Source organism: Xiphophorus couchianus, chromosome 21 (genome assembly GCF_001444195.1).
Source record: "Xiphophorus couchianus chromosome 21, X_couchianus-1.0, whole genome shotgun sequence".
NCBI lineage: Eukaryota > Metazoa > Chordata > Actinopteri > Cyprinodontiformes > Poeciliidae > Xiphophorus > Xiphophorus couchianus.
The window spans coordinates 13,439,746-13,464,787 of NC_040248.1; the positions used below are offsets into that span (position 1 = coordinate 13,439,746).

At 37.2% G+C, this 25,042-nt stretch overlaps 1 protein-coding gene across 4 annotated transcripts in view; it reads left to right on the forward strand.

Annotated features, from left to right (window-relative positions):
* The first annotated feature begins 6,957 nt into the window (after positions 1-6,957).
* Positions 6,958-25,042, forward strand: part of neto1l (neuropilin (NRP) and tolloid (TLL)-like 1, like) — a 70,218-nt gene continuing 52,133 nt past the window's right edge. For 2 of the 4 annotated variants that reach the window (XM_028005727.1, XM_028005728.1), the window contains exons 1-4: positions 6,959-7,859; positions 8,330-8,389; positions 8,491-8,625; positions 10,250-10,498. In XM_028005727.1, coding sequence (XP_027861528.1) covers positions 7,832-7,859; positions 8,330-8,389; positions 8,491-8,625; positions 10,250-10,498 — 472 coding nt within the window. In that variant the 5' untranslated portion in view covers positions 6,959-7,831. Of the gene's footprint in view, positions 7,860-8,329; positions 8,390-8,490; positions 8,626-10,249; positions 10,499-25,042 lie in introns of all 4 variants that reach the window. The other 2 variants (XM_028005730.1, XM_028005729.1) reach the window with 2 other exon arrangements.

A 25,042-nucleotide genomic window follows, 5' to 3' on the forward strand; every position in this document is an offset into this window, starting at 1 on the left:
GGAAATTGAAATCTGAATAGCTACTGTAGATTTTAAAAATATATATACAAAAAAAATAGAAGAAAAAAACAAGCATCTTATGTGCCATCCTGACATGAAATATGGGCAATATGGCAAGAGTCGCATTCGGAGATGAATTATTCAGCTGCCATATTGGAAAAATTTGGTCTGGACTCTGACTCACTCATAGACCCATATGCCATTATATCCCCTTCTAAGAAATCTGTAAATTAGTTTGTTTGCTTCTTATGGACCAATATTCATCCTGAATTGACATTTTCATAATACAGAACAAGCTTTAATGCTACAGTATGTAACTTTTGAGCCAGATAATCCATGAAAAGCTCGAGCTCCTCCACTTCCTCCATGAGCTTCTACTGCTGTCTGAAGATGTCACAAAATTCTTATATTGACTACATAGCTTCGCTGGCTTTTCTGTCATGTGATTTTATTATTATAAACTGAATATTGTTGACCAATTAATAACTGATATAATTTAAGTAGGAAGAGAAGAGTCTGAGTTTTCTGTCATGCTAAGAGTATTTTTAAGTTTCACAATGAAATTCTTGGACACATTTAAAATTTTGAAAATGTCATAATTCTTGCACATCTCTTGAAGTCCATGATTGCTAACACTGTTAATTTTGTTTTTTTTATTTCTCACTTCACCTGACATTTATTCTGAAAAGCAAGAAAGCATGAGTTTCTGAACTCATCTTGACCTATTACCTCAGAGGAAATGTACACCTTACTGTGACATTTTCAACAGTGGTAGAAATCAGTGCCTTGTAACTGAGTGAAATGTACCATGCTCTCACAGTAAGGTGCCTCACAGGGATGTTTAAGTGTGAAAGGATCTCTACAACTGTTGTTTATCTCCAGACACTGATGTAAATATGAAAGGTCATATTCTCATACTGCACAGAGCCCAGCAAGCATAGCAGCAAAAATGAGCTCCTTGCATGCCAGCTTTCCAGGACGTACATGAACTCAGTTTGGACTGTTACCCATCAGACTGCGATGAGTGAAAATTCAAAGAAAAAAGGAAAAATCATCTACAGCTTTGTAACAAATTATATGAGAATACCTTATTAATTTAATCTCTGCTAAAACAGTTAAGCTCATACTTCAAAAAACAGTTTACATATATAAAAATGGTCCCAGCACCAACATGTATGAAGTTTTATTTTTCAATATTTTTATAACAGCCGAACATTTTGCGTTTGGCTGTTCATTTACCTTATGGTAGAGAATCCTATCCTTATCAAACTTGCGATGGTATTTTCTTTTCCAATTAAAACAAACTGAGGGAGTGCAAGAACCTCCCAATTTCTATATCGACTCTACTCACTGTATGTAAAAAACCTGGTGCGGTTTTGATTATTTTGATGATAGCACTGTGCTGGGATGACCAAGAAACCACCAGAAACAATAAATCAGTCTTGCGTAACAAGAGCGGAGGATCCTTGCCATCAGTCTGAAACCATGCTTTTCAAATTGAATCCAGAAATGTCCGTATGATTTTCATCGACCACTTGACAGACGTAACCACATTAAAAACACCAAAGTAGACATTTTAAAAGGTTCTGAGGTTATAATAAAGTATTTTCTACCAGAGAAACAAAAAAAAATCTAAATAAAAATGCTCAAAGAAGATCAACAAAGATTCCATAAAAGACAATATCAAACTATTAGCTTTCATATAGACAAACAATCAAATGTTTATACTGACAGTTTTCACTGACCTGGAAGATCTCTCCTCAAAATTCTTTGACAAATATAATTTTTTCTCTACTTTCTACCTGCATCACAAATGGGACAATAGCAAAGGCACTTCCCTTATGTACATGCCTTATCTGTTGTTGGTGGTACTTACAAAGTGCCACTACCTGGTGTCCATGGCACCCTGCCTAAATGGCTAATGAGGTCAAATGACAAATTACACAGTTGGTTTAACCAAGGGGAATGGGACTTCCTACAGCGAACAGATTGCAGAGGGCATGTTAGCCCAAATAGAGTGAAAAATCATTGCTTGCTTCATGCTGAAACACTGGACAGGGTGCTGAAAAATTGGTGTACAATGGCACTCTAAATTCCTCCCAGAGCTATAGCTAGAGCAGAAATCAAGCATGCCAATTTAGCAGATACTTAGGCTCATGGACGGTGCAGCTGCCCTTCTTTAGAGGAAGTAATTGCCGGATGGATAATACCTCCATGATTGACAGTTGAGCTGCACCACAAAAAGAAAGCTAAATGAGAAGCAGCTTAGAGGGAAAAAAATGAGTAAGTGGTTTGATCGTTTCAAAAGAAGATTTTCTCAAAAGGAACACTGGAAGTTAATCAGACAAACAAAGGAAGCAGCAACCTGACATTGAGAACTGCTGGTAAAGTGTTGGTTTCCAGGAATGAGTTGTTTTTTTGGGTTTTTTTTAAATTGGCAATGCAGAGGGATCTGTATGTAAATACAATGGTATTTGACTTAGTGAAAACTAAAAAACACTGACGGAACAGACAGCAGAGTGACAAAACAGATGGCAGAATGGGTAATTTAACAAAAAAAGCCATTGAGGAGTGGACCAAACTAAAGAGCTTAAGTACTGAGGGAGAGATGAAAGTGAGGAAGAAACCAAAGTAGCTAATCAGATAAGAATGGAAAACAACTGAATGAAAGTGCAGGCAGAGGGAAATTAAAGGATAGGAAACAGCTGAGAAGGGAGCGAACCAACAGGCTGAGAGAAAGGTGAAAGATGAAGAAAGCAGAGGAATTATGGGAAAAAACTTAAACTGACAAAATAAACAGAAGGAACGATAATCTAAAGAGAGAACTCCAACTGTACAAATAAGAGTTAAAGCATGAAAGTACTAACACAATGGAATAAGCTAAAATACAAGATCTAAGTAAATAAACAATAGAGAATGGAAAGCCAAATGAAATTAAAAGTTCAAACACCTGCAGATTATTACAAAAGGATGAAATAATAAGGAACTTTTTTCTCTAGTTTTTAAAATCAAATTAGCTTATTAAATTATTGATCATTTTAGAAATCCAGCATAAGCATTACAAATAGGAAATTGCTTTTTACTGCACATCTGATTAGTGATTACATTTATATTATTGTCCTTCACAAAATACTTACACTAATGTGCTTGAAAAGGCACAGCACATTTTTTTCCTTAGATTTATGTAAATATATTTCCTTTTGCTGGTATGATTAAGAGTGTTTATGCACATTTCCGTTTGTTTTATAATTCAAAACACCTTGATGGTTTTTTTTTGAGCGCATACAAGGAAAAAAAAAACAGAAGGAGAGAAAGTGAGAGACAGCAAGAGAAGAGAGAGAAAGAGAGAGAGAGAACACCAAGGGATTTGAAATCGGATTAGGAATTTCAAACCAACAAAAGCAGCTCAGCAAAAATGATGCCACACGTAGTTTATGTGACTATCATCTGATGGCATTTTTTTCCTGCTGGTGCTCCAGGTGCACAGCCAGGATAAATACAGTCTATCAACACAGACCCAGACAACTAATGCAGCATAAAGAGCAGAACAGACTTTGTTCCATGGCCGCAAAACAAAATCAAAAAACCAAAACGTTTCTTGGTGCTGGGTTCTACTTAATGAACAAGATACCTTGAATAACAAATACTTTTTCTTCTCTCCTTTTTCATTTTTAGGTCAGCACATTTCTTGATGCATCACTAATAGGGTTAATTCGAGTCCCATTGGCCAGGAGGCATTAGTCTAAGAGTTTATCCGCTTTAGGGGTGTCCCCTGTTACATTGACAAAGGAAAACTGGCAGTGTCACACTAAAGGTGCATACTTAATGTACTCAACAGACCTTGGTCCAGCCAAATGGACACAATGACAAATATTTTTGCTTTTCTGAAAACATAACAGATTAGCCAACCTGTTATTGTGGGATCTAAGTGATCTTCATCAGTTCTGTCTAAGAGGGCGTGAGCAAATACAACATATCCAGCGTGAAGGAGACAAATATTTTTGGAGAAAATGAAACAAGTGATGGGGCACAGGATGTGCAATGGTTCCCTTGTGGGCTGGATGCAAGTAAAGCATGTGGTTTCGAGAGATAGATGCATCCCAGTTACATTCATCCAAATGATGACTAACAATCTTGACTACCCAGCAGATTTATCTGAATTTATTAAAGTAGAGAAAAGGGAAGCTGGTAGAAACTTTTGTTCTTGTTTTGTATGCATGTATGCGTCCTAAATCCCAAGTCTCTTTAAATCATTGTCCATCACAGATGCAAAGAGCTCTGAGATTCCCCATATGTATGTTTAAGTCAGTGTGGCACCTGCAAGGTGTGCATTATTGCTGCCGAACTGAATCAATTTAAGAATACAATGTAAAAACTAAATCTCCTGGGTATGAATTTTGCTATTAAGTTTATATTTTACAAAAAATACCACAGGGATTTAAAAAGACAAAGTTGCTGTACTCCAACATAAAAACCTCCACTGATCAAAACTGGTGAGGTAAAATCAACCAGTATGTGCAAAGAGAGACTGAGGCCAATGCTGCGTCTGCAGCAGGAGTATCAGAAGATGGATATTGTCTCCTGAGTGCCAAGACTATTTTTGGGCTCCTGAGCCCCTGAGTTGTCCCTGAGCACCCTCTGATCAGCTTTGTCATCAGGTGCGAGAGCCGCTGCACTCAGTGAAGGAGCGTATAGGTACATTCTGACATGATTGTCTTGGGAAAGTAATCTCGCAAGTTTGAGATAAAAAAAAAATAAATGTAAAAAGTGATCTTTCTCATCCAACATCATTAATCTTTCACTTTTTAATGTAGAGTTTAGAAATGTGGAAAGTACACTATTCATGTAAACCAAGAGCTGAGTTGCAGCAAAGCTCAAGAACAGTTAAATGTTTAATGATACGTCCCAGAGAGGCTGTATTGACAAATGAAACTGACATATTCACACTGCTCTGATAAATTAAAGATCTGCTTGTAGTTTTTGTCTGTTTATGAGAGCTGAACTTCAAAAAGCAATTTATTTCTATTGCTTTTCCCATTCTGGCATGTTTGGGAAAAGCAATAGAAATTCTCTTACAGAGAATTACTATGTCCAAGCACATAATAATTTTATTTATTTATTTATTTTTTATAATAATAATAATAATGATAAAAACCTCTTATGAAGTTTCAGCCAAATTTTCCTTTCAAAACTCAATACTTTTCCAGACTTTTTCTTTTTAGTTTTACAGGAATAACACTGATGGAATAGTGACAAATTATTCACCTATTGTTTTGTTTGCTGATCTGCATTTTCCAGAAATCACAGACAACTGAAGTTTACTCACAATCAAGTAGGATGGTAAAGGCTGTTCCACTCTTTTTTTGGCGTCTCAATCAGTTTACAGCAGCTCTCTCTACATTTAACACTAATGTTTTAAGGACAGCAGCGCAAAATATTTTATTTGTCCAAAGATCGGATAGTCAGTTGAGATTGCTTTTTTCAATTGTTGCTTGTGAACATAGTATTTTCTTCAAAAAACTAAAATGTCAAAAATTAAATCTTGCATCACATACAATGGTTAAACGTGTCATGTGTCTTGTGGAACTCAAAATGACATCCCACACATTTTGTAGTGTTAAGCATGCAGTTTCAGCGTTTGACTTTCAGAGCTATTGCAACAACAGATTTAATAGTTTCAACTCTTGGAAGGAGTCAACACCAGTTCTGATAAGAACCAAACAGATTTGTTATTATTGAATTACCACTATTACCACTCAGACCTCATGAAACCTTGCAACCAGTTGGATAAATATTTTACTTCTGGTGCGGCAAAACTTAGATAAAGGATATTATGTAAATATAAATCAATGTTATTGCAAAATGCATTGTCCCCATGTAGTGTCAATCAGATTAGTTTACACCTTATTGTGGAAGTGAAGGAAGCTGGAATTTAACCCACAACTTTCTTAATGCAACAAAAGCGCTCTTCCAGAGAATTACTATGTCCAAGCACAATAATGAAAAGTTGAGTGGAAGAAACAAGTATGGTACGAATATGCACAAGCAGCAGAAACAATTGTGAAGCCTGTCCAAGACCTTTGTGTAGATGAAAAAGGCATGGAGTGTGCCAAGAGTCAGAACTTTATGAGACACCACACACAAAGATATATCCAAACCATGGCCACAAAAGTAACATTCCTTGCCTCAACACACACCTAAAACAGGGGTAGTGTTTCAATACATATTATTGGGACAAATAAGTAAAAGGACTAGACTTGCTCAGTGTTTCATTTTTTTTTTTTTCCAGATGAGTCACACTTGAAGTTTTCCTAGTCAGTGACGATACGGGGACCCATTTCATCCGCTGCCATTGCTCCACTGTGTATCATCAAATCCAAAGACCAGTCATCCACCAGGAAGTTTAAAAGCATTTCATGCTGACAATCTACCTCTGCTGACTGTTGCCTTTATTTTTCAGTAGGACCTGGCACCTGTCACACAAACAATACTACTTTCTCTAATGTCTCTGGTTACCACTGTGCTTGCCTGACCAGCAGTGAAGACTTGCTGACGCACAATCACTGCCACCTGGTCATCTTCAACACCTCAACACAGCCAGGAGGTTCCACTGCCTCCATGCCACACTTCAGTAGTCCAGGAGTTCATGTATTTTTTTTACACTAGTTCTTATTAAATTTTAAAATGTTTGGAGACACTGCCTGTAAGCTATTATCCACATAAACTGAAATAAAAGGTTTAACTTTAAGACTGTGACGGATGTTTATGTATAAGACGTTTTTTTTTATTTGTTTGTTAAATTTGATTATATTCTGATTTGCTGAAATGAACCTGCGTTATTTTACTGTTACAATTAACCTTAAAAATGCGCCATCACGTTCAGCTTTGATTTGAAGAAGGAATAGTTGTTAAATGATTTTTCAGTGATAAACAAACAGTATATACACGGTGTATATAGATAGCTACGTGCATTTTCGTGGGGTACATAGCTCACTTACGCACCGCGGTGTATTATTGTTGTTTTTGTTTTGTTTATCACTTGTTTCTCGCGCGTGCAGCCGATCCCGCAGCACGCTGTGGTAGAAGTTCACAAAGCGCGCGTGAAAGGCAGCGTGATGGTCGTGGCGCATTGGATCTTTAAACAGTCGGTGCCAAACGCAGACAAGGAAAGAATCGAAAGGAGGAGGGCGATCACGCATTTACCCCTGCTGACTCTCCATTTGACAGAAGCCAATGCAGAGAGGCGCACTCAGATCACTACAGACAACCTTCTGAGAGAAAACGCCGCATGAAATCCCACCTATTATGTAGGCTACACAACTCGTTTGTCTTTTTTTCTTTCCTCTGGACAATTTTACGCACCCCGGAAGACTAAAGAAAACGCCGCAGAGATGAGTGTTGCGCGGTCTGGTGTGCTTCTGAAGGATTCCCGCTCCTGATATAGGGACCAAAGAGGACAAAACGAGGCTTTTTTTTTCTCCCTAAAGAAGATCGCAAATGTGGAGCGATTAGAAAAGGGCTGATGAAGGGACTATTAATCCTTTCAGTGCATCAAAAGCACCAAGGGGCATTAGAAGCGTTTGGATGGAAATCGGAACTGTTTTTGGTTTTATATGAAACTGGTGATTAATTCTTATGAGGTTTTTTTTCTTCTCTTCAACTTCACAGATTTAAGGAGGGTTTTTTTCTTTCTTCCTTCCGGTAAGAGGTTTCATAAAAGTGTGAATTAGCAAGAAAAATCCTTCTCATCTTTGACTTTTTTTTTCTTCAAGTTTTTTCTAAATCTAAATGGAATTAGTTGAGTGTGAAGCCGTTTGTGAAAGAAACAGACATGGTACATGGGCACAGCTTCCTTCACGGTAAGACACTATAACTGAAGCACACTTGCTCCTATGTCTTTTTTTTTTTTCTTTATAGCCTTAACTCAATTTAAAAGGAACACTGAGTAGCCTATACGAGAAACAAATCAAGCTGAAATCATTTTTTAGCTAAATAATGGTAGGGCTGCATTTTGCAGCCTGCAATTTTACCAGTGAAGGTCATAACATAAGTTCTTGCTGCATGTTCTTTTAAATATTTAAAATTAAAATCAAACAAGTTCAAAAGAGAAGTAATTCTGTTATGTCATTGTGCATGTCTCATACCTATCTTTTGGTTATATTTTGAAAAATCATCTTTAGTGTGTAAAAAAGAAAATAATAAAAAAAATTGTTCACATTGCTGAAGTGAGCCAGTATCAGGAATCTGAACTGTGCCATCTCAAACCTAAAAAAAAGGGGGGGAAAGGAGCCAAACAATAAAATATGTATTGTTCTTTCTGATCTTACAGTTGTGGCAAGTCTACTCATACTCGGGTTGTCTGGGGCAACAAAAAAGGATACGGCTACAGGTAATCTCAACAACAAAAATATATATTTTTATAGTCCTTGCAAAGCTTCATTTATCGCTGATTTGTTTTTGTTCTTTCTGTTTTTTTGTATGAATCTTTAGTGAAAAACAATTCTGGAGTAAAGCCTGCAGGTCAGTGTGGAGCGTGGGTAAAGGAAGCAGAAGGAGGACTCTTCACCTCCCCCAATTACCCAAACAAATACCCCCCCAACACAGAGTGTGTTTATATCCTTGAAGGTGAATATGATCATGACACACGCAATAGCGGAAATAGAAAAAAACACCAGGTGTTTTAAATATGATTTCTCTCCACCCCCCTACTCTCCCCCAAATAGAGCACTCCTATAGTTTTTATTCTGAGTAAACGACTAGTAAGACATGCTCATAGAGAATTGTTTTTATGCAGAAAGATGTTTTACCAAAAAGAGATACCATTTACGGTGGGACCAGTGGGGTGTTATGTTAAAATTGACTTTTTGAGCTTTATATCATGTTATAATGTTATTATTATTATTATTATTATTATTATTATTATTTTAATCAAAAACATACCTGGTGGAGTGTTGCTTTGATTCTTTCATGCATGTTTGCGAAATCCTTTAATCTGTCATGGTAGCCATTTTGGGGGTGCCTAAGCGCTTGCTCTCACAAAGCTCCTCCTTGCAGCTGCCATTCCCAGCTGAGCTTCCACCCCTCAGGTCACGCCTCCCACACACAGTTTCTCCAGACTAGTAGCAGCAGCATTTGACAAACACTTGGTGGAACTTGTGTCTGCTGAGCTCATCATCCAAACTACTTCTCAGTCTAATGCTCCTAAGAATGGTTGTAAACAATGTCATGGAGGAGCAATGTTTTTATTGCATGCTAAAGGCAGAGTATCGGAAAGAGCGCAAGCTTCTTAAAGAGACACAGGCTATTTTCAATGTGTCAAATTGTGATGTCAAGTTATTTTTTTTAGCATTTTTATAACAACTGAACATAACATAGCTAATTGATTGTACTATAAAATGGCACTATGTTTGAGGAAGATACGCAATACTCCATTTAACTTCAGTCACACCTGAAGATCCATTTTAAATTAGAATAAAGGCTTTACAATACAACCACTTCCTGTAACGAGATGATGAAAACATGCTGGGTTGAAAAGAGCCCTCAAATATTTTCAAAACCATTTTTTCTGTTTACACATGTATAGATGTGATCTGTTTTCATATAGATGTTTTCCTAATTTAAAAAAATTCAATCTGTGTAGAATATTTCATTCCAGGTTTAAGTCAATTTAGATTTGTCTAATTTTCAAATGTAAAATACTGATTCAAAAAAATACATATGGCATAGAATTATCCATTTCAAGTTTGATAAGTTTAGGTATTTGGATTGGATGATCAAATCTAGACCAGCTTTCTAAAATAAGTGTAAATTTTCAGTGCTAACAGTTAGCCAGTTGAATATATTCACTTTGTTTACAAATTTCCTTTTTTCTACCAAGTTCACAAAATGCTACCACATAAACAATACAAGAGTGCTGAGCATTTCTTCAGTGCTTTTGTAGCTGAGTTGCAGCATGGCAACTCAAGAACTACTTCCTGTCCTGCTTCAAGAATCTCAAACATACAGGTTATTAATGTTAATACTCAGGTTTATATTCAAGACAAATGACTTAATTGAATACTGATACATTGCTGAGAACGGTTTTGCTTTGATGAGAAAGATAATTGTGTTTCAATGTCACAAAAAGCTTGTAGAAAATCTCATTACCCCCAAGCTACTTAAACCACTAGAGTTATCAATATCAATGAAAATATTGACTCTACTGTATGAGACGATACTTTTGCTTATTACTTTTCAATTTATTTTCCAGCTCCCCCAAGACAGTGCATTGATCTACACTTCGAGGACAATTATTCCATTGAGTCCTCTTGGGAATGTAAATTTGACAACATTGAGGTTCGCGATGGACCGTTTGGCTTCTCCCCGATACTTGGGCGGTACTGCGGTCAGCACAGCCCACCAGATATCAGGAGTAGTGGCCGATACCTGTGGATAAAATTTGTGACGGATGGAGAACTGGAAGGGGTGGGATTTTCAGCAAGTTACAACTTCACAGCAGGTATGTGTGTCTTTTATAAAGCATTGCCATTTTTCATAATTGTTTCTCTGCTTTTATTTCCCTTTTGCTTATAGACTCAAAAAAAAAAATAAACATCCCAAAGACCCCAGTCCCTGTGTTGCTTTTCTTGATCTTTTGGAAGATGCTTAATACTTTTAATTCATTGCTCAACCATTGGTACAAGTCATTGGTAAGCTTGCAATAGGATTATCCTGGTACTTTCCTACTTGTTGTTTCTGGCACTGATTGAGAGAAACATCACTATTCTCCAGTTTATAAAAATCTCCTGCATAAACTTTATTCTACATTTTTTACTTCAGTTGCATGTCACACTTTTGCTTAGCTTTTCTCACTCGACAAATTATGTGGTCTGAGGTAAACAAGGAGGGAAAAAAAGGACCCGGACGACAGGTTTATCTTAATTGAAGTGATGGGTGGGACTCATTTGGGATATCAGGCAGATTCTCTATTTTTTGCGAAAGGCGCTTATCTTTTGTCTTTCTTGTGAGTGAAGGCAAGGTTTTCTAGCCTTCTTTAAACCCATGGACAGGGCAAAATGAAGTGAGAGTGGCAGTACTCCACTGCATTATGAAGCAGATAAGAAACTCTGGAGAAGTTACTCCACACTAGTGTGACTGAAAAAGTACAATGAAAGAAAAAAGTGGTTTTGAAATGTCTCTTGTCAATAACTTGATATACTGCAATGTCATTGCCAGCTTATTACTATCCACATCAATCAGAATTATACAACGTGTTTAGCGGACAGTTTTGTAATTGTTATATTCCTTCACCTGCATTTTACTCAGTTTTTAAAAAGAACAATAAGATTTTGACTCTTGAGAGGCAAAGTGCCAAAAATCCCAAGGTTGTCTTTCTATGTCTCTTCTGCCCCTTCATGGGCATAATGCTATTGGGCATTAAGGGTTTGTCAATCGTTTATGTGATGAACATGCTTGGAGTACAAAGACCTTTTGTTCAATAAACATGGAATCACCTTCTGGCTATTGAGGAGAAAGTGGCTGAGCAGAGCAGGGGCTAAAGATTTATTGGTAATGACTGGTGTTATTGAGAAATCAGAATGCCTGAGTCCTTTGTGGCAAATTACTATGAAGTGGCACGGCTAGTAGCAATGAAATCCGTCCGTTTCATGCAGCCCCAATAAATGTCCCATTGTTATACAGTTGTGTGTTGTGTTTTTAAATGTGATTTAGCAGGAAGGCAAAGAAAACTTATGTTCAGTTTAATGAAATTAATAAAAATCCATCCATTTTCTAATTCATGAACTGCAGTGACAAATAAGCCATACCACTTTTTTGTGCAATGTGCATTTCAAGGATTGTTTCTTCCCTCCGCTTAACTTGGGCGTCTCATCGAAAAAATTGCTGAGAGAAAAGAAAAAGGCCTCTCATCTTGATAGAAAATATCTGTGGCGTATAATTTGCATAATTAAAGAAGATAAAAGTCTTGAATTCACTCGACTTGATCCTCTGAAATCTGGGAATATGAATAGTGTCTTGCATCTGCAGCTGCTCTCTTCGCAACGCCTTTTCAAACGGCCCTCTGATGAATGGGAATGTAGTGGCAAAGAAAGGCGACATGAATCTGTACCTCTTAGTTTCTTTCCTCAGAAATTTTAGAAACCGTTTTCCTCCTTTTTCTTTAATTTCCTACTTTTCAAAGCTATACGCCCTTAATGACTTTAAATACTAAGTGCTCACAGTGGGCTGTGCTTTAAAATGCAATGGTTTCTTAAAGTTCTTTGGATCTCCACCCCTACAGTGCTCTACCATCCACCAATTACAATCTCACTGACAATGTTTTGTGAAATATTTATTTTGCTGTGTTCTTCCCTGCAAACATCTAACTTGAGAGTTGGAGATTGTATCCTTATATTATTTAGTTTTCTATTAAATAACATAGACACATTGTCTGAAAATTTAAATATTATATGACAGCAATAACAAATTTAAAACTAACCAGAAATGTCAGGCTTCTATAAAGTATACTCATTTCTCTGTTCTCAATACTTGGTTTGGCCTCCTTTTCCATGAATTACTGCATCAACACACATGTTTTGGTACCTTTGCCAATGTGGGCAGCCTATTCCTACTGGATAATGAAATCAGCGTCTCCATAAAGAATGTCAGTAGAAGGAAGGATGAAGTGCTTAAAATGTCATGGTCAATGGCTCTGTTGACTGTGGACTTCAGAAAGCACAGTGGACCAAGACCTGATGACATAGCACCCCAAGTCATCACTGACTGTGAAAGCTTCTCCATGTGGATTGTGTCCCTCTCCACTCTTCTTCCAGACTCTGGTGCCTTGATTTGCAAATGATATGCAAACTTTACTTCTCTGTGAAAAGAGGACTTTGGACAACTGAACAAGATTCCAGTTTCTTTTTCTCCTTGGCCCAGGAGAAAAAATGATTTGAGTGAACTAGCTTGTTTTAGTGACTGTGAATTAAATCGCAATTTGCATAATTTAAATTAACGTTTTTGCCCATTCTGCCATAAACATTCCTTTGTTCAGTGCTGAAAGAATTCTTCAAAATTCAAACCTTCAGTCATAAGAAGTCAAACATTACCTATAATTTGCACTAACAGCCTCTAACTTTTTACAGCGCTAACTTGATTTATCCACTAACGTAATTTAACCAACTCTTATCAATTAGGAAGCGGAATAACACATCAGACTATTCCTTTGAGTTAGTCTTAGTTAAGGTTATGTTTTTCTTGACAGACTTCAACTTCACAGGAAAGCAAATGTGTTACATTATCGCAGGCACTTTTGCAAGTGCAAGACTTGAATACAGTATGCTCAATAGAGAAATTACAGAACACAGGAACTGTGGTGGAAGTATGCAAGTTTATATGTGCAATCCTAGGGCTATTTGAATATTTGAAAAGCATACTGCTTTTTTGTTGTTCTAGAGCACTTTTACCTGTGGATGTTATATTTAGTAATATGTTCCAGCACCTTAAGCCATATTTGCAGAGTCAAACACTGCCACTACTAAAGATACCTCCATGGAGCACTTTGTGAAGGATTTGGGGTGATATACAGTGTCTGTCCCTGATACTTTAAATATGTTGTCCTAAATTCTACTTGTTTAAAAAGTTTTTATCTCTAAAAATTTTAATCCACCTTTAAAAATTGCATTTAAATGGGTGATTAAAAAATATAAAAAGAAAAATCAAACATTTTCATTTATATGGAAAAAATGTCAGAAGAAGTATTACTGAAACTTATCAACACCCTTACGATGTTATGAAATGATTCCTAATAATTAAAAACCTGATCACGACTTGTAATTAAGGTGACTGACTTATGCAAGAGAAAAAGTCAATCCAAGTTCTAGCTGCACTTTGAAATAAAATGAGTCAAGTGGCATTTAGGATTATGGCTAGAATAGGATATGTGGGCCTATCATCAAGAAGCCAGCATTATGATATTGAGCCTAGATGGGCTCACACTGGGAAATTGGAAATTGAACCATGGAGATTGACTCGTAGCTCTTGGAAGTAACCCACTTCAGCAGCACCATTGCTGTGACTGGATAAAAAGTCAGGCAACTTCTGATTTTCACATCTCCCTCCAAAGGCATTTGCCAGTGGCAGCCTGTGACATTTCATTGTTTGTGTTTCATTTTGTTTTAATTGTTCTGAACAAACTGTCTCAGATTCCCAGTGGATAAGGACCTTTACCAGACTGTAAAAGACAAAGAGAAAGAGAGAGAGGGAGAAATTTAGGGATTCATGTGATTTATTTGTTTTGTAAGAAAATGTGAGAAAAAAATGTCTTATGTGGTGCTATTATGAGAGGGATTTTGTCTTGTATTGTAATCTTCAGAGAATGTGTGGCAATCCATCCTTAAGAATGTGATTGTTTATCTTGTTGGAATCAGAGGTCAGGTCATTTGGTGACCCACAAACCTGATTCTTAAGGCTCATGAATTCTCCTAACCAGCAGACCCAAGTCAGTTTGTATACTATAAGCCATAGTGCAGTTCTGTGTTTTTATTTTGTGCTTTGTTGCTTCCCCAAGCTTTTCTGGGATGTTAGTTTTCTTCAGGTGCCGCTGTAGGACACCTTTGTAAAGTAAATCCATCTTGTTTGCACATTCCTGCATAATATCCTTGGACACGCTCTCAAAACAGCCAGCCAAGCATTACTGGAGCGCTACCACAAGTGTAAAAGTTTCAGCTATCTCAGCCCTTCATAACGACATATATGAGGTCATTTGGAACTGCTGCTGATTTAGGTATATTTGCCACGTGTTGCACCCATAAAACAAAACTATGATTACAATAGCTCTGTGTACTTTTCGTCCTGTCAGATATTTTCTGACCAGAAAAGTTATTTTGTTTCAGTTGACCAGAAGTAGGGGTGGACGTCCAAGTGGAGATATCTGGATCCAAGAAATATATGAATATTACTTTGCTGTATAAATAGTTTAACTGTTGCACAGAGTTCAATTTGGTGTTTTAGCTACAAGGACTGTGGACTGTTCATAGGCAAAGCCAGGGGCTGGTTGATAAAGCTCTATGTCCTTTAAGCTAATGCTGTTTACAACTTGACTTGTGATCTACTGCAGGTTGTCAAGGGGTGGGTTACAAGTTTATATTCATCAGCAAAATCAATCTTTTGTACTATCAAAGCTCTGATTTTAGTTTTGGCTTTAACAGGAGGAAGATTTAGTAGATTGCCATTGGTTATTGTTTTAAAGTAAATGAATTGATTCAAAAATGGTTCAGTTTATTTTCTCTCAGTCGGGCTCCAGTGTTGTTCATTTGGTAAACTCAAATATACTGGTAAAAATTGGAAGGGAAAGGATTCACTTTATAGTTTGAAACTTCTCTGAATGAGCTGGATCAATGTAGTCAATCTCATTAAATCCCAGAACAAAAACACTATAAAAATCTTTCTTTCCAATAATTACTCTTTCTATTATTATGCTAGATGGGAGTTTTTTTTCCCCCATTGTTCAGAATGGCATGCCTTGTTCTAAGGGAGTGTCTTTAATTTTCTAGTCTACCAGAAAATACCCGAGTTGTTTTCAAAGAGTACACGCTTTCCCATTTGACTTTTTTGCACTCTCTTTAAGCTTTTTTTGTTTTAGAATTCTGTCAGCCTCAATATTAGAAGAATGACTATGGTCTTATGTATAAAGGAAAGAATAACAGGTGTTAACATTTGTTCTCTCCTTTCTCTCCCCTGTGTTATTGCAAAGAGAGTTAGATAGGAGCAAGTTAGCATTGCAATCACATGTCTTGCAGCTGTGGAAGAGGTCAGCTTTACCCACTCTCTCCTGACCCATCCCTTTGCTCTTTCTTTTTCAGATAACAGTACTCCTTTTCTTCTCTCACCACCATAGGAGTGGTTTTTCTTTCTTCTTCTTTTTTTTTATTTGGCCCACAGTGGCTTTAAATATTGCATTTGGGCCAGATGTGGCACAAGTACATTCAGGCAGATTTGGTCCAGACCCGGACCGGATCAGAGCCAAAGCCTTTTTCACAGGTGTCAGGCAGCCTCATGATCCCAGCCCAACCCAGAGCTGGCGCATGTGCATAAACCCTCTGGTGACTACTATGCGGATCTGGAGCCTTAACGGATTTGGCCCGCATCAGAATGCTGTAGGTTTTGTCTGTGCCTCTACCTGTGTATAGACACAGAGATAGATGTCAGTCTCTGCTTGTCAGTGTTGGGTGCAGCCTGTGTACATGTTTGGTGGGACCAGCTGAAAGGCAGGGTTGTAAAGTGGGGTGGTCAGTGGTCCCCTGAGACACCCTGTTCCAGCTCTACTGACAATCATCATGTTATCTTAGAAGTTACATTGACATCACTCATGTTGATTGATTTGTAGGTTGGCTCTGCAGTTTCATTTTTAATTTCTGAAATGTTATTTATTAAGGGGACAAACATTTGTTTATTTGGTAAATAATTTGTTTAACTGGTTGCTTGGTTTGTTGAGTTGATTGACTGACTGCACAGTTAGTTTAGTTGGCTGGATGATAGCATGGACTTATTGATTAGATTGATTGTTCAGTTGATTGGTTCAGTTGGTTGGTTGGTTTGTTTTATTCAAATCAGTTAAGTTTATTTTTATATCTTCACTCAGGAAACAACCAAAGCCTTTTGCTGATAAGGTGGCTAAAATTTGCTTCGCTTGCTGTTTTAGTAGATTCCACCCAGTTACCCTGAAGATCAGTCAGTAGCTTGGCCTGCTTACCGCCTTGGTCCTCTGTGGCAGTTTGTTAGCCAGGCATGCTGTTCAGCTGCAGATGCTGTGGGAATCAGGGCAGGACACTGTTATCTAGGAATCAGCTGTAACATAAACCATAGGGGAATGGTCACTTAGATTGGAATACTGTGTTTGTATAACATTCCAGATGTGTATTTGCTATGCCCACCTATATGCATCATCTTTATTTCCTGGAAGCTTGTGTGATTCTGTATGACATGTACCCCTTCAATCTGTACTCTTTTTTTTTATCTTTCCTTTTCAAACTTTAACAGAGTACTTCATTATGTTTTAAAGGTGTCAGCTGCAATATATTGTATAGATGATGTACATGGTCTTTATTGTCTGAGTTGCATTGCAATAACCTCAAATTGTCTATTTCTTTAAACATTTTTTCTTCCCCCCCCTTATTCTGCTAAGGGCTGTTTTTCATTAGCGTATCACTGTGGCGTATCCTTGGCTGTCATGCAGAGAGCCCGACTTTTACCATTAGCAGTCAGACTAAGTTGTGTGATTTATCTATCTGTACATTAGGGGACTAGCCCATTAACAATAACTTAAAGCTGTTTTTACTTGAGAACAGAACAAGTAGTTCCTTTTGTTTTTTTTAGATGACATTTTTCTCTTTTAAAAAGTAGATGCATTTGCCAAAACAAGCAAATATTCAGAGTATGAATTATTTGTTTTTGGATTCAAGACTTTGCTCCACGATTTTCTTATATGCTTGTTGGCATTGGCTCAAGTTCTACATTCCCAGCTTATCGTCTAAGAGCAAATGTTTGATTCCAGAGGGAGCTAAATTATATTTGGCATCAGTGTAATCTAATAGGTAATGGAAAGCGTTTGTTTTGCTGCCAGGAGAATCAAGTCAACATCCAGCAATGAAGGAGGGCAAGACCATGATGGGATTATGAAATATGGGATGTCAGTAATCTACACAACACTTTAGAATTACAAAACAGTCATTGATTTAACCAGACAGCTAAAGAAGTGCATATATTATGCCCCTTCACATAAAATGCAAATGGAAAGAGCAGACTATATATTTTTATGAAATATCAGCACATTTTGGGCAGTGAGAGTCAAGTTAAAAGATCACAAAGAAGTGTGCTAATGGTTTAATGCATTTCATTTCTACCATATGAGGTTGTATAGATCAAACTTGACTGTGAATTTGTCTCCCGGTCGGTTTTGATTATTTTCCGTTTACCATAAATAAGCAGGTGATCATCATTTAAAAATAAGAATTATTGTTATCATAAGTGTTACTGAAGTTTTCTTTGAGTTGTAGCTTTTTTATGCAATAGAAATTACAGGTACGCACATAATAATTTTGTAGAAATATTTCTGTCAGTGTCTAGATTAACTTTTTTGAGAAAGTTAACAATCTAGACATTTGAACATTTGGTTTGAGCAACAGTTGAATCGAGAAAAAAGTATTCAAGTTTGAATGCTCTTGTATAAATGAGACATTTGGTTGTTTTAGTTCAATTAAGTTCACTCAGAGAGTCAATTCATAGTACATATCACAAAGCACTTTACAAGAAAAATAAGAAATATATAATATGGACTAATAATTACAAAGCTAAAGTCATCCCGTTACTGTTGTATCTGAGATGCCTCAGTCAATGTAGTGACAGCAAAGAAACATTGACCTATTAGAAGGCAGCCCAGCTTTCATGGCCTACGTTCGGATGTAAGGATTGCAGAGTCCATTATTACCTCCACAGGAGGAGTAGATGACTCTCTTGAGGGTCTTTGGATGTTTGATCTTTGGCACTGGTACCACAGAGGTCTTCCACTGTTGTGGTACTTTAACCAGTGTCGCAGCCTTTCGTTCCAAAAAAAAAAGCAAAGATAAACTCCAATAAAGGCTGTGGGTGGTAACGGGTGTTTTGGGATTTGTACACACTTTGCCGATTCATTTATTGTTAAAGTTGAAATAAAAAAGTCTTGTAACTTAGTTGAAATAAAAAAAATAAATAAATAAAAAATACTTTCCATTTACTGTCCAAGTGCTCAAATGTTCAAGTGTTCAACTGTTCAAGTGTTCAAATGTTCAAGTGGTCAAAAAATCATTCTACCAAAACCTCCCGTCCACCCCAGACATTCACCAAACAATCCACCAAACAATCCAGCAAACAATCCACCCCGCACCCAGCACCCGGTGTGTTCTTAATCGCTCAAATTGGTGGGCGGGTCTAACGATTAACAATATAATCTAAATAATTCCAAATATAAAAATCAACCACAAATTTTGAATCTAAATTAACTTAAATATATTCCTACTACACAAAGAACAAAACAAAATTGGTAAAAATTATAAACTACAAAACTTTTACATAAATGGCCACGACAAACCAGCTTCAGACTTAAGCACGTCAGGAGTCTGGAGCTGATCAAGTACCTTGACACTTTGAAGTACAGTATGTGTGTCTCTTTTGATGCACTACAATTTATAATAGTGTGTGTATGTATTTCAATCAAAAGTGTGGATTATAATTGTTTCAACTGCATTAAGGTTGTACACATTTCTTTTGCCATCGCATAAGCCTCCTGTGACGGCTTGTTCATACAAAATGTTCAACAAACCATCTACTAATGTAATTTCAATCAGCTAAGTGCTTCAGATAAATAATAGATAATTTATTCACAATGTGTCTTGTGCTGTCATGTTGATTTTTAGTTTCAAGTACGTAGCATTTGAGGGAAGAGTCAGCATAAAGTAGTATGCGACAATGTAATGATAGTTTTAGTTAATTCTCCCAATTATTGAGTCGCTATTAAGTCGACTTTGTATCAGACGTGCAAGTGTTCAGTAACAACCAAACAGTGGCAATCAAATTGTATGTGTTGGATTGTCAGATTTGTAGCCTAATTCTTTAATGATTTTGTCTGCCTGTGCCATTGAACTGAAAGGTAGATACACAGTTGTGAAATGAGGGCATAAGTACGCATTGCCTGTTGTTATGATATTATTGGAAAACACTCTTTATTTTTACAGCTTAGAAAGTGCTATTGCCTGTGGTTGTTATGGTGCAGAGGGTCCAAGAGGTCCATAGACCACCAACCGTACATCAGTTGAGTCCACCTAGTCAATTAGGGCCATCTTCTCCCAATGAAAGATTAGAGTATTTTTGGCAGACTGCCCAGAGCAAGGACCTGGAAGAGTCAGGAAGTCGATCATGTGAGTTCATCTCCGTTTTCCCCCCAAACAAACACCAATAGCCTTATAAACAGCATGGCCTCGCTGGCATTTCATTTTCCATTTGGCAAGCTCGATTAATCACAGCACTCCTATATAATGCAACGCACATGGCCACCCACCGTTACTGGCTCTCATTATTCCCCCACGCGGGAAAATGTACAGCTAGGGGCAACTGAGGCAGAGAAAGAGCAAGGAGACCATTCTGGTACTGCAGATTCTGAATAAATGAGGGATAAAAGTAACAGGCCAAACAGGACAGGAGACAGAGAAGGTGGAAAAGAAAGAGGGACTCAGTGATACCCGGAAAGATGTGGGTTGTAGCGACTGGGTTATGGCTAAGCTGTGAGGAGGACTGATAAAAGACTGGGACTGTTCCACGTCCCCTCAAGGCGCTGCTTCTATCTGCATATTCATTGAACTGACACAGGCTTTTCTCCCCATAGTCTATGAAAGGATGCCAAGTGGCTTTTACCTAGTGGCTTCTAATAAGCCTCTATGTCTAACATGCACACAAATCACTCATCAAGATACTTAGGAACAAACATTTGCTCCCTTGTTTTCTAAAAAAAGTGGTGTCAAACAGGTTAAAATACTAAAAATAAAATGCTCTATCTGTTGTGTTTACATAGCTCTGCATCACAAAAACATCACTAGATTTAATATTTTTCTAGCAGCCTTGTGACTGTTTATGTCTACGATTGAGAATGAGGCATGCTGACATTATCTTCTTTCATGCATGTCGTCTGATTGTTCATCCCTTCTGTTCAATAGAATATTTGATCTGCCGCAGAGGGCTAGAACAAATATTAGGAAAAAAACTTTGGTGTAAATGCAGATGTTCTCTTCATTAATCAAGTGTTTTTAATAATTAGACCAAAGCACATGTTAGAGATTTTAATGCCAATTCCTGATCCAGGATTTTACAAGAATCTCATTTGCCAAAGTACCCTCCTCTCTGTTAGGAGGCAATTTTGCTGCTCTGTTTATGTCTGGCCTCTCTTCCTCTTGCCCTGCTGTCCCCTTATGTTTTCAAATGTCTGCTTATCTGTTTCATATTTGTGTGTCAGAACCTTCAATGTGGGATTTCCAAAAGACTGCCAACTTTCACAAATTCAGCATTTTTCACAGCAGATAGAATTGGATTATTCAAAAGGATAAAACAACAGTTTTGCTGTAATGTGCATATTTTTCATGCTATCTGGTGACTGCCAGTTTTAGTGAAGTGACAACGTGAATGAACAGCTGACATTCAATTCAATTAAGTTTTTTTTTTATATAGTACTGATTCACAATGAACGAACAGTTCCAATTTATTTACATTAATATATAGTCATTCAATCCAAACAACTGCAAAACTGTTTTTATCACTTCTTCCTATGAGTATCCTATTTTCTGCATTTAAAATAAGATTTTTTTTTTATTCTGGACAATCATATTTACAGTAAAGGATATAATTTCACAGGCTGAAGGGCATCTTTATTTGCATTACTAAGCCAAACAGTTCTATTTGGAAAATCAACTGACTCGGCACTCTCTAATGATCACTCCGATTGCTCTCTGTGTGATCAATAAATGTAGAGAGTTCCTTTTCAACAGCTATCATTTCATCGTAATATTTTTTTTTAGTCTTATGTTCACAGCTAGGACATTTCTTACCAAAGATTGGAGTCTGGCTGGACTTTAGCTGGAAGGAGACTACTTAAATCTGTATGCTGCTCCTAATCCCCTCACACAAACACAGCCACACACTCTGGACCTCCACACTGCAGCTACATCTCGGCTCTCAGATCAAAAAATCCTTTTCATTTTGTACTTCCAGTTTGTTTCATGGAGCGATGTTGATTCTACATTTGTGTGCTGGCAGTAGAAATGTCCTTTTTTCCTGCAGTGAACGGGAAAAGGATAAGGTGACCTTGCTGGGTATTAGAGCTTTTTTCCTTTTTTTCTGGAATACACTTGTGAAATGCTGCTTTACTTTGTCAAAATGTATTTTTAAGAAATAGAAATAGCCTCCTGTACATTGTACTATTTTAAATATTCAGGCATAATCTATTTGAAGCTTGCTCTGGTAGGATGTAGAATTCTAGTGAGATTGAAAAGACTATCTACTTTTAGATAACTGTATGCTACAAAGACATCATTTCCTTTCTTCTAAATTAAAAACGTAGAAGTTGAGCTGGTGGAACATGGTTTTGAATTTTGTGGCCCAGAAGGCAAGAAAGTTTTCTAAGTATTTTAAAAAGTTGTGTCTTTTGTTCTCTAGTTATCTGAAAATTGTCTGCAAATGGAAAGTGAAAACCTTCGCATGTTCTTGTAGGGTTTAATACAATCAAATTGTGAAGAGTTTTTTCCACTGCAGATAGAGCGTAATTTCCTTTATCTCTTAATACACATCAATGAAATGCACATCACAGTAAACTGGTGAATTCACAAAACCACAGAACAGAGCGAGGTAAGAAAGACCTGAAACATAATCACAGGGTTGAAAATCAGACAGAGAAATAAAGAAAAGCTTGGAGATGAGAGGAGAGATTAGATTTAAACACTGCCAGATACGAGATCGTGTGTTTTTTGCTCATAGGGAGGGACTGGCTGATCAGGAGGGTCTTTTGAGGCATTGATTTTATCGTGCTCTGAAGTGCAAGGCTTTGTGGAAACTCTAAATTGTGGTTTGAGTGAAAATGCTCAAATTGTGAGGCTAGAAAGAAGGGCTTTGAGGTGGCTTAAACTTTCATTTGACGGTGTCTCCAACTGTGGAGGCTTTAGTTCTTTAGTTCTTTATGCCCCAGCAGTGGATCTCTTGACACACCATTTGTCAAACATCAGTCTTCCTATAAACATAAAGAGAGCATAACTTATTTTGAGTAGTAATTGCGATCTTTTGTTGTTAAACATTAAATAATGAGCAGTGCTTCTATTTAACAAATAAGACAAAACAATAAAGCTCACATCTCCATGGGTTAAGATGACTAAAAAAAAAGGTGTCTGCAGTAGCATGAGGAAAATATTTTAAGAATGGCGGTGTGCCTGCTCTTGAGACTATTCTAACTTCTTTTAAAGGTTAATCAAGCCACCAGTCTGACAGTACTAACAATGTAATCAGCTTTTTATGCAAATGCCATCCCCTTTCAAACTCTTGGAAGCTCTATTGTTAACTTATTGGACTGCAGGAAGGATCCAAGAGCCTTTATTGCCACATCAGTTGAGTTCACAAAGTCATAAAGGATTGGAGTTTCTAATAACTTTGGCTGATCCCATGCAGAAGATGTAATCTTACCAGCTAGTTTTGCACTGGGACATGTCTAAAATTTCTTCTAAAGATGGTGTCCTCATCAAATGCCTGAACTACCACACCTTTGTTCCCATCTATTTAAACAAACGGCCAATTTACATCTGTTGGAAATTTCATTCTTTCAGTCCTCACCCACAAATCATGAATTTAGGTGATGGACAAAGATTAGCTGGCAAATTCTTTTAGGCTCTAATGACCTTTATTGAATAGCATATATGGATAAAACATGTAAGAGAGAGAAGGGGAACAAATGCTGGAAATGCCCTTTAACTGGGAACTGAACCCAGCACAACCATCTTAAGTACTAAAGCTTCTTCACATGGTGTACATGCTCTACCAACTGAGCCAAGCAGTGCCCAAGGCTTTACATTTCAACTCTGCTTTTTCTTTACCATGACAAACTGGTACAGCATCTGCCATCATCTGTCTTTAAATAGGACACTAACTTTTAACTGAAACCCCTGCACAACTTTACTTTGGGTACCAGCTAATTTCTATTTACACTTCTTACACAATCAAATAAAATGTCTGAGTTGTACAGCGGATACTTCTAAATAAACTACAATATGGCTCAAGGACAACAAAGTCTGTGTGGCGGAGTGGCCATCTTTAATCCTGTAGAAAATGTGTGAGCTGATTTCAAAATTTGTTGATGACCAAGACGGCTTACAAAACCAGTAACACCAGTTCTGCGGGGAGAAATGGGCAAAAATTCCAGCATGCTTTTATAAGAAGCTAGTCAAAGTAAACTCAAAATACCTGTCTGAAGTCATGTAGTTTAAAAGGCAATTCTATCAAATAGTATGAAATTTGGATACTCTGATCAAAAAATGTCTGAAAGTTTTAAAAAAAATGTATTCTTGCACTTAGGAAAGAGAAATAATGTTGGCAATCCTACCTGACTTAAAACAGTACACCTTTAGTATGGAACATATTATGATTCTCTTTATACAGTGCACAGTAAATCAATAACTGGTTATAACTATAACTTCTGTAGAAATTATTTTGAAATTATATTATTTGATTTTTTAAATAATTTTTTCTTGGTATTCTTACACTTTTATTAGGAGATGTGTCCCCTCTATTATCCTTTTGTTCTCTGACTTACTCAGTTTCAATGCAGTCCTGGAGCAACCTTGTTATCAAACTTATTCCTCAGGAGCTCATAGCCTGACCGTTTTTGCAAGAAAGAGAGTGGGAGAGCTGAAGGAGAGATGATGACACCCTAATATGGTTTATCAAAGTCAACCTGAATACTCCAACAGTCTGGGCCTAAACATCAAAGCCTTCTCTCCACTCCGCTGCCCAGCTACACTGGGTGTCCATCAAACACTGAAGCAGGGAGAAGCCCCAATTGACTAAATTGGATGGTGGAAATATGTGTATTCTAAGGACAGCCATGCTGATGACGGTCCTATTTCAACCAGTTACAGTGACTATGAATAAACCTGACATCTAAACGAATTATGTGGCAGGTGTTGCAAGAAGTCCATCAAAGTTGGAAACTAAGAAAAAAATAAGACAGAAAGAAGCCGTCTTAATTTGCAGAAAATGTCAGGATGCGGGAAAGGTCTAGTTTGACATTTTATGGCATGCTATTGATTCAAGAGAAGATGAAAGGAAATGCTGTATGATATAATTTATCATTCAGGGCTCTTAATTCCCTCTGACACACATTGAGAAATAGACAGTCTTTTTGAATGCTGTGAATCTGACCAACAGGGTTATTCTCCCTAGGAGATCAGAGTGTTTCTTCCCATTTTTATTAGACTTCAAAGGTTACATTGAGGGATAAATTGAG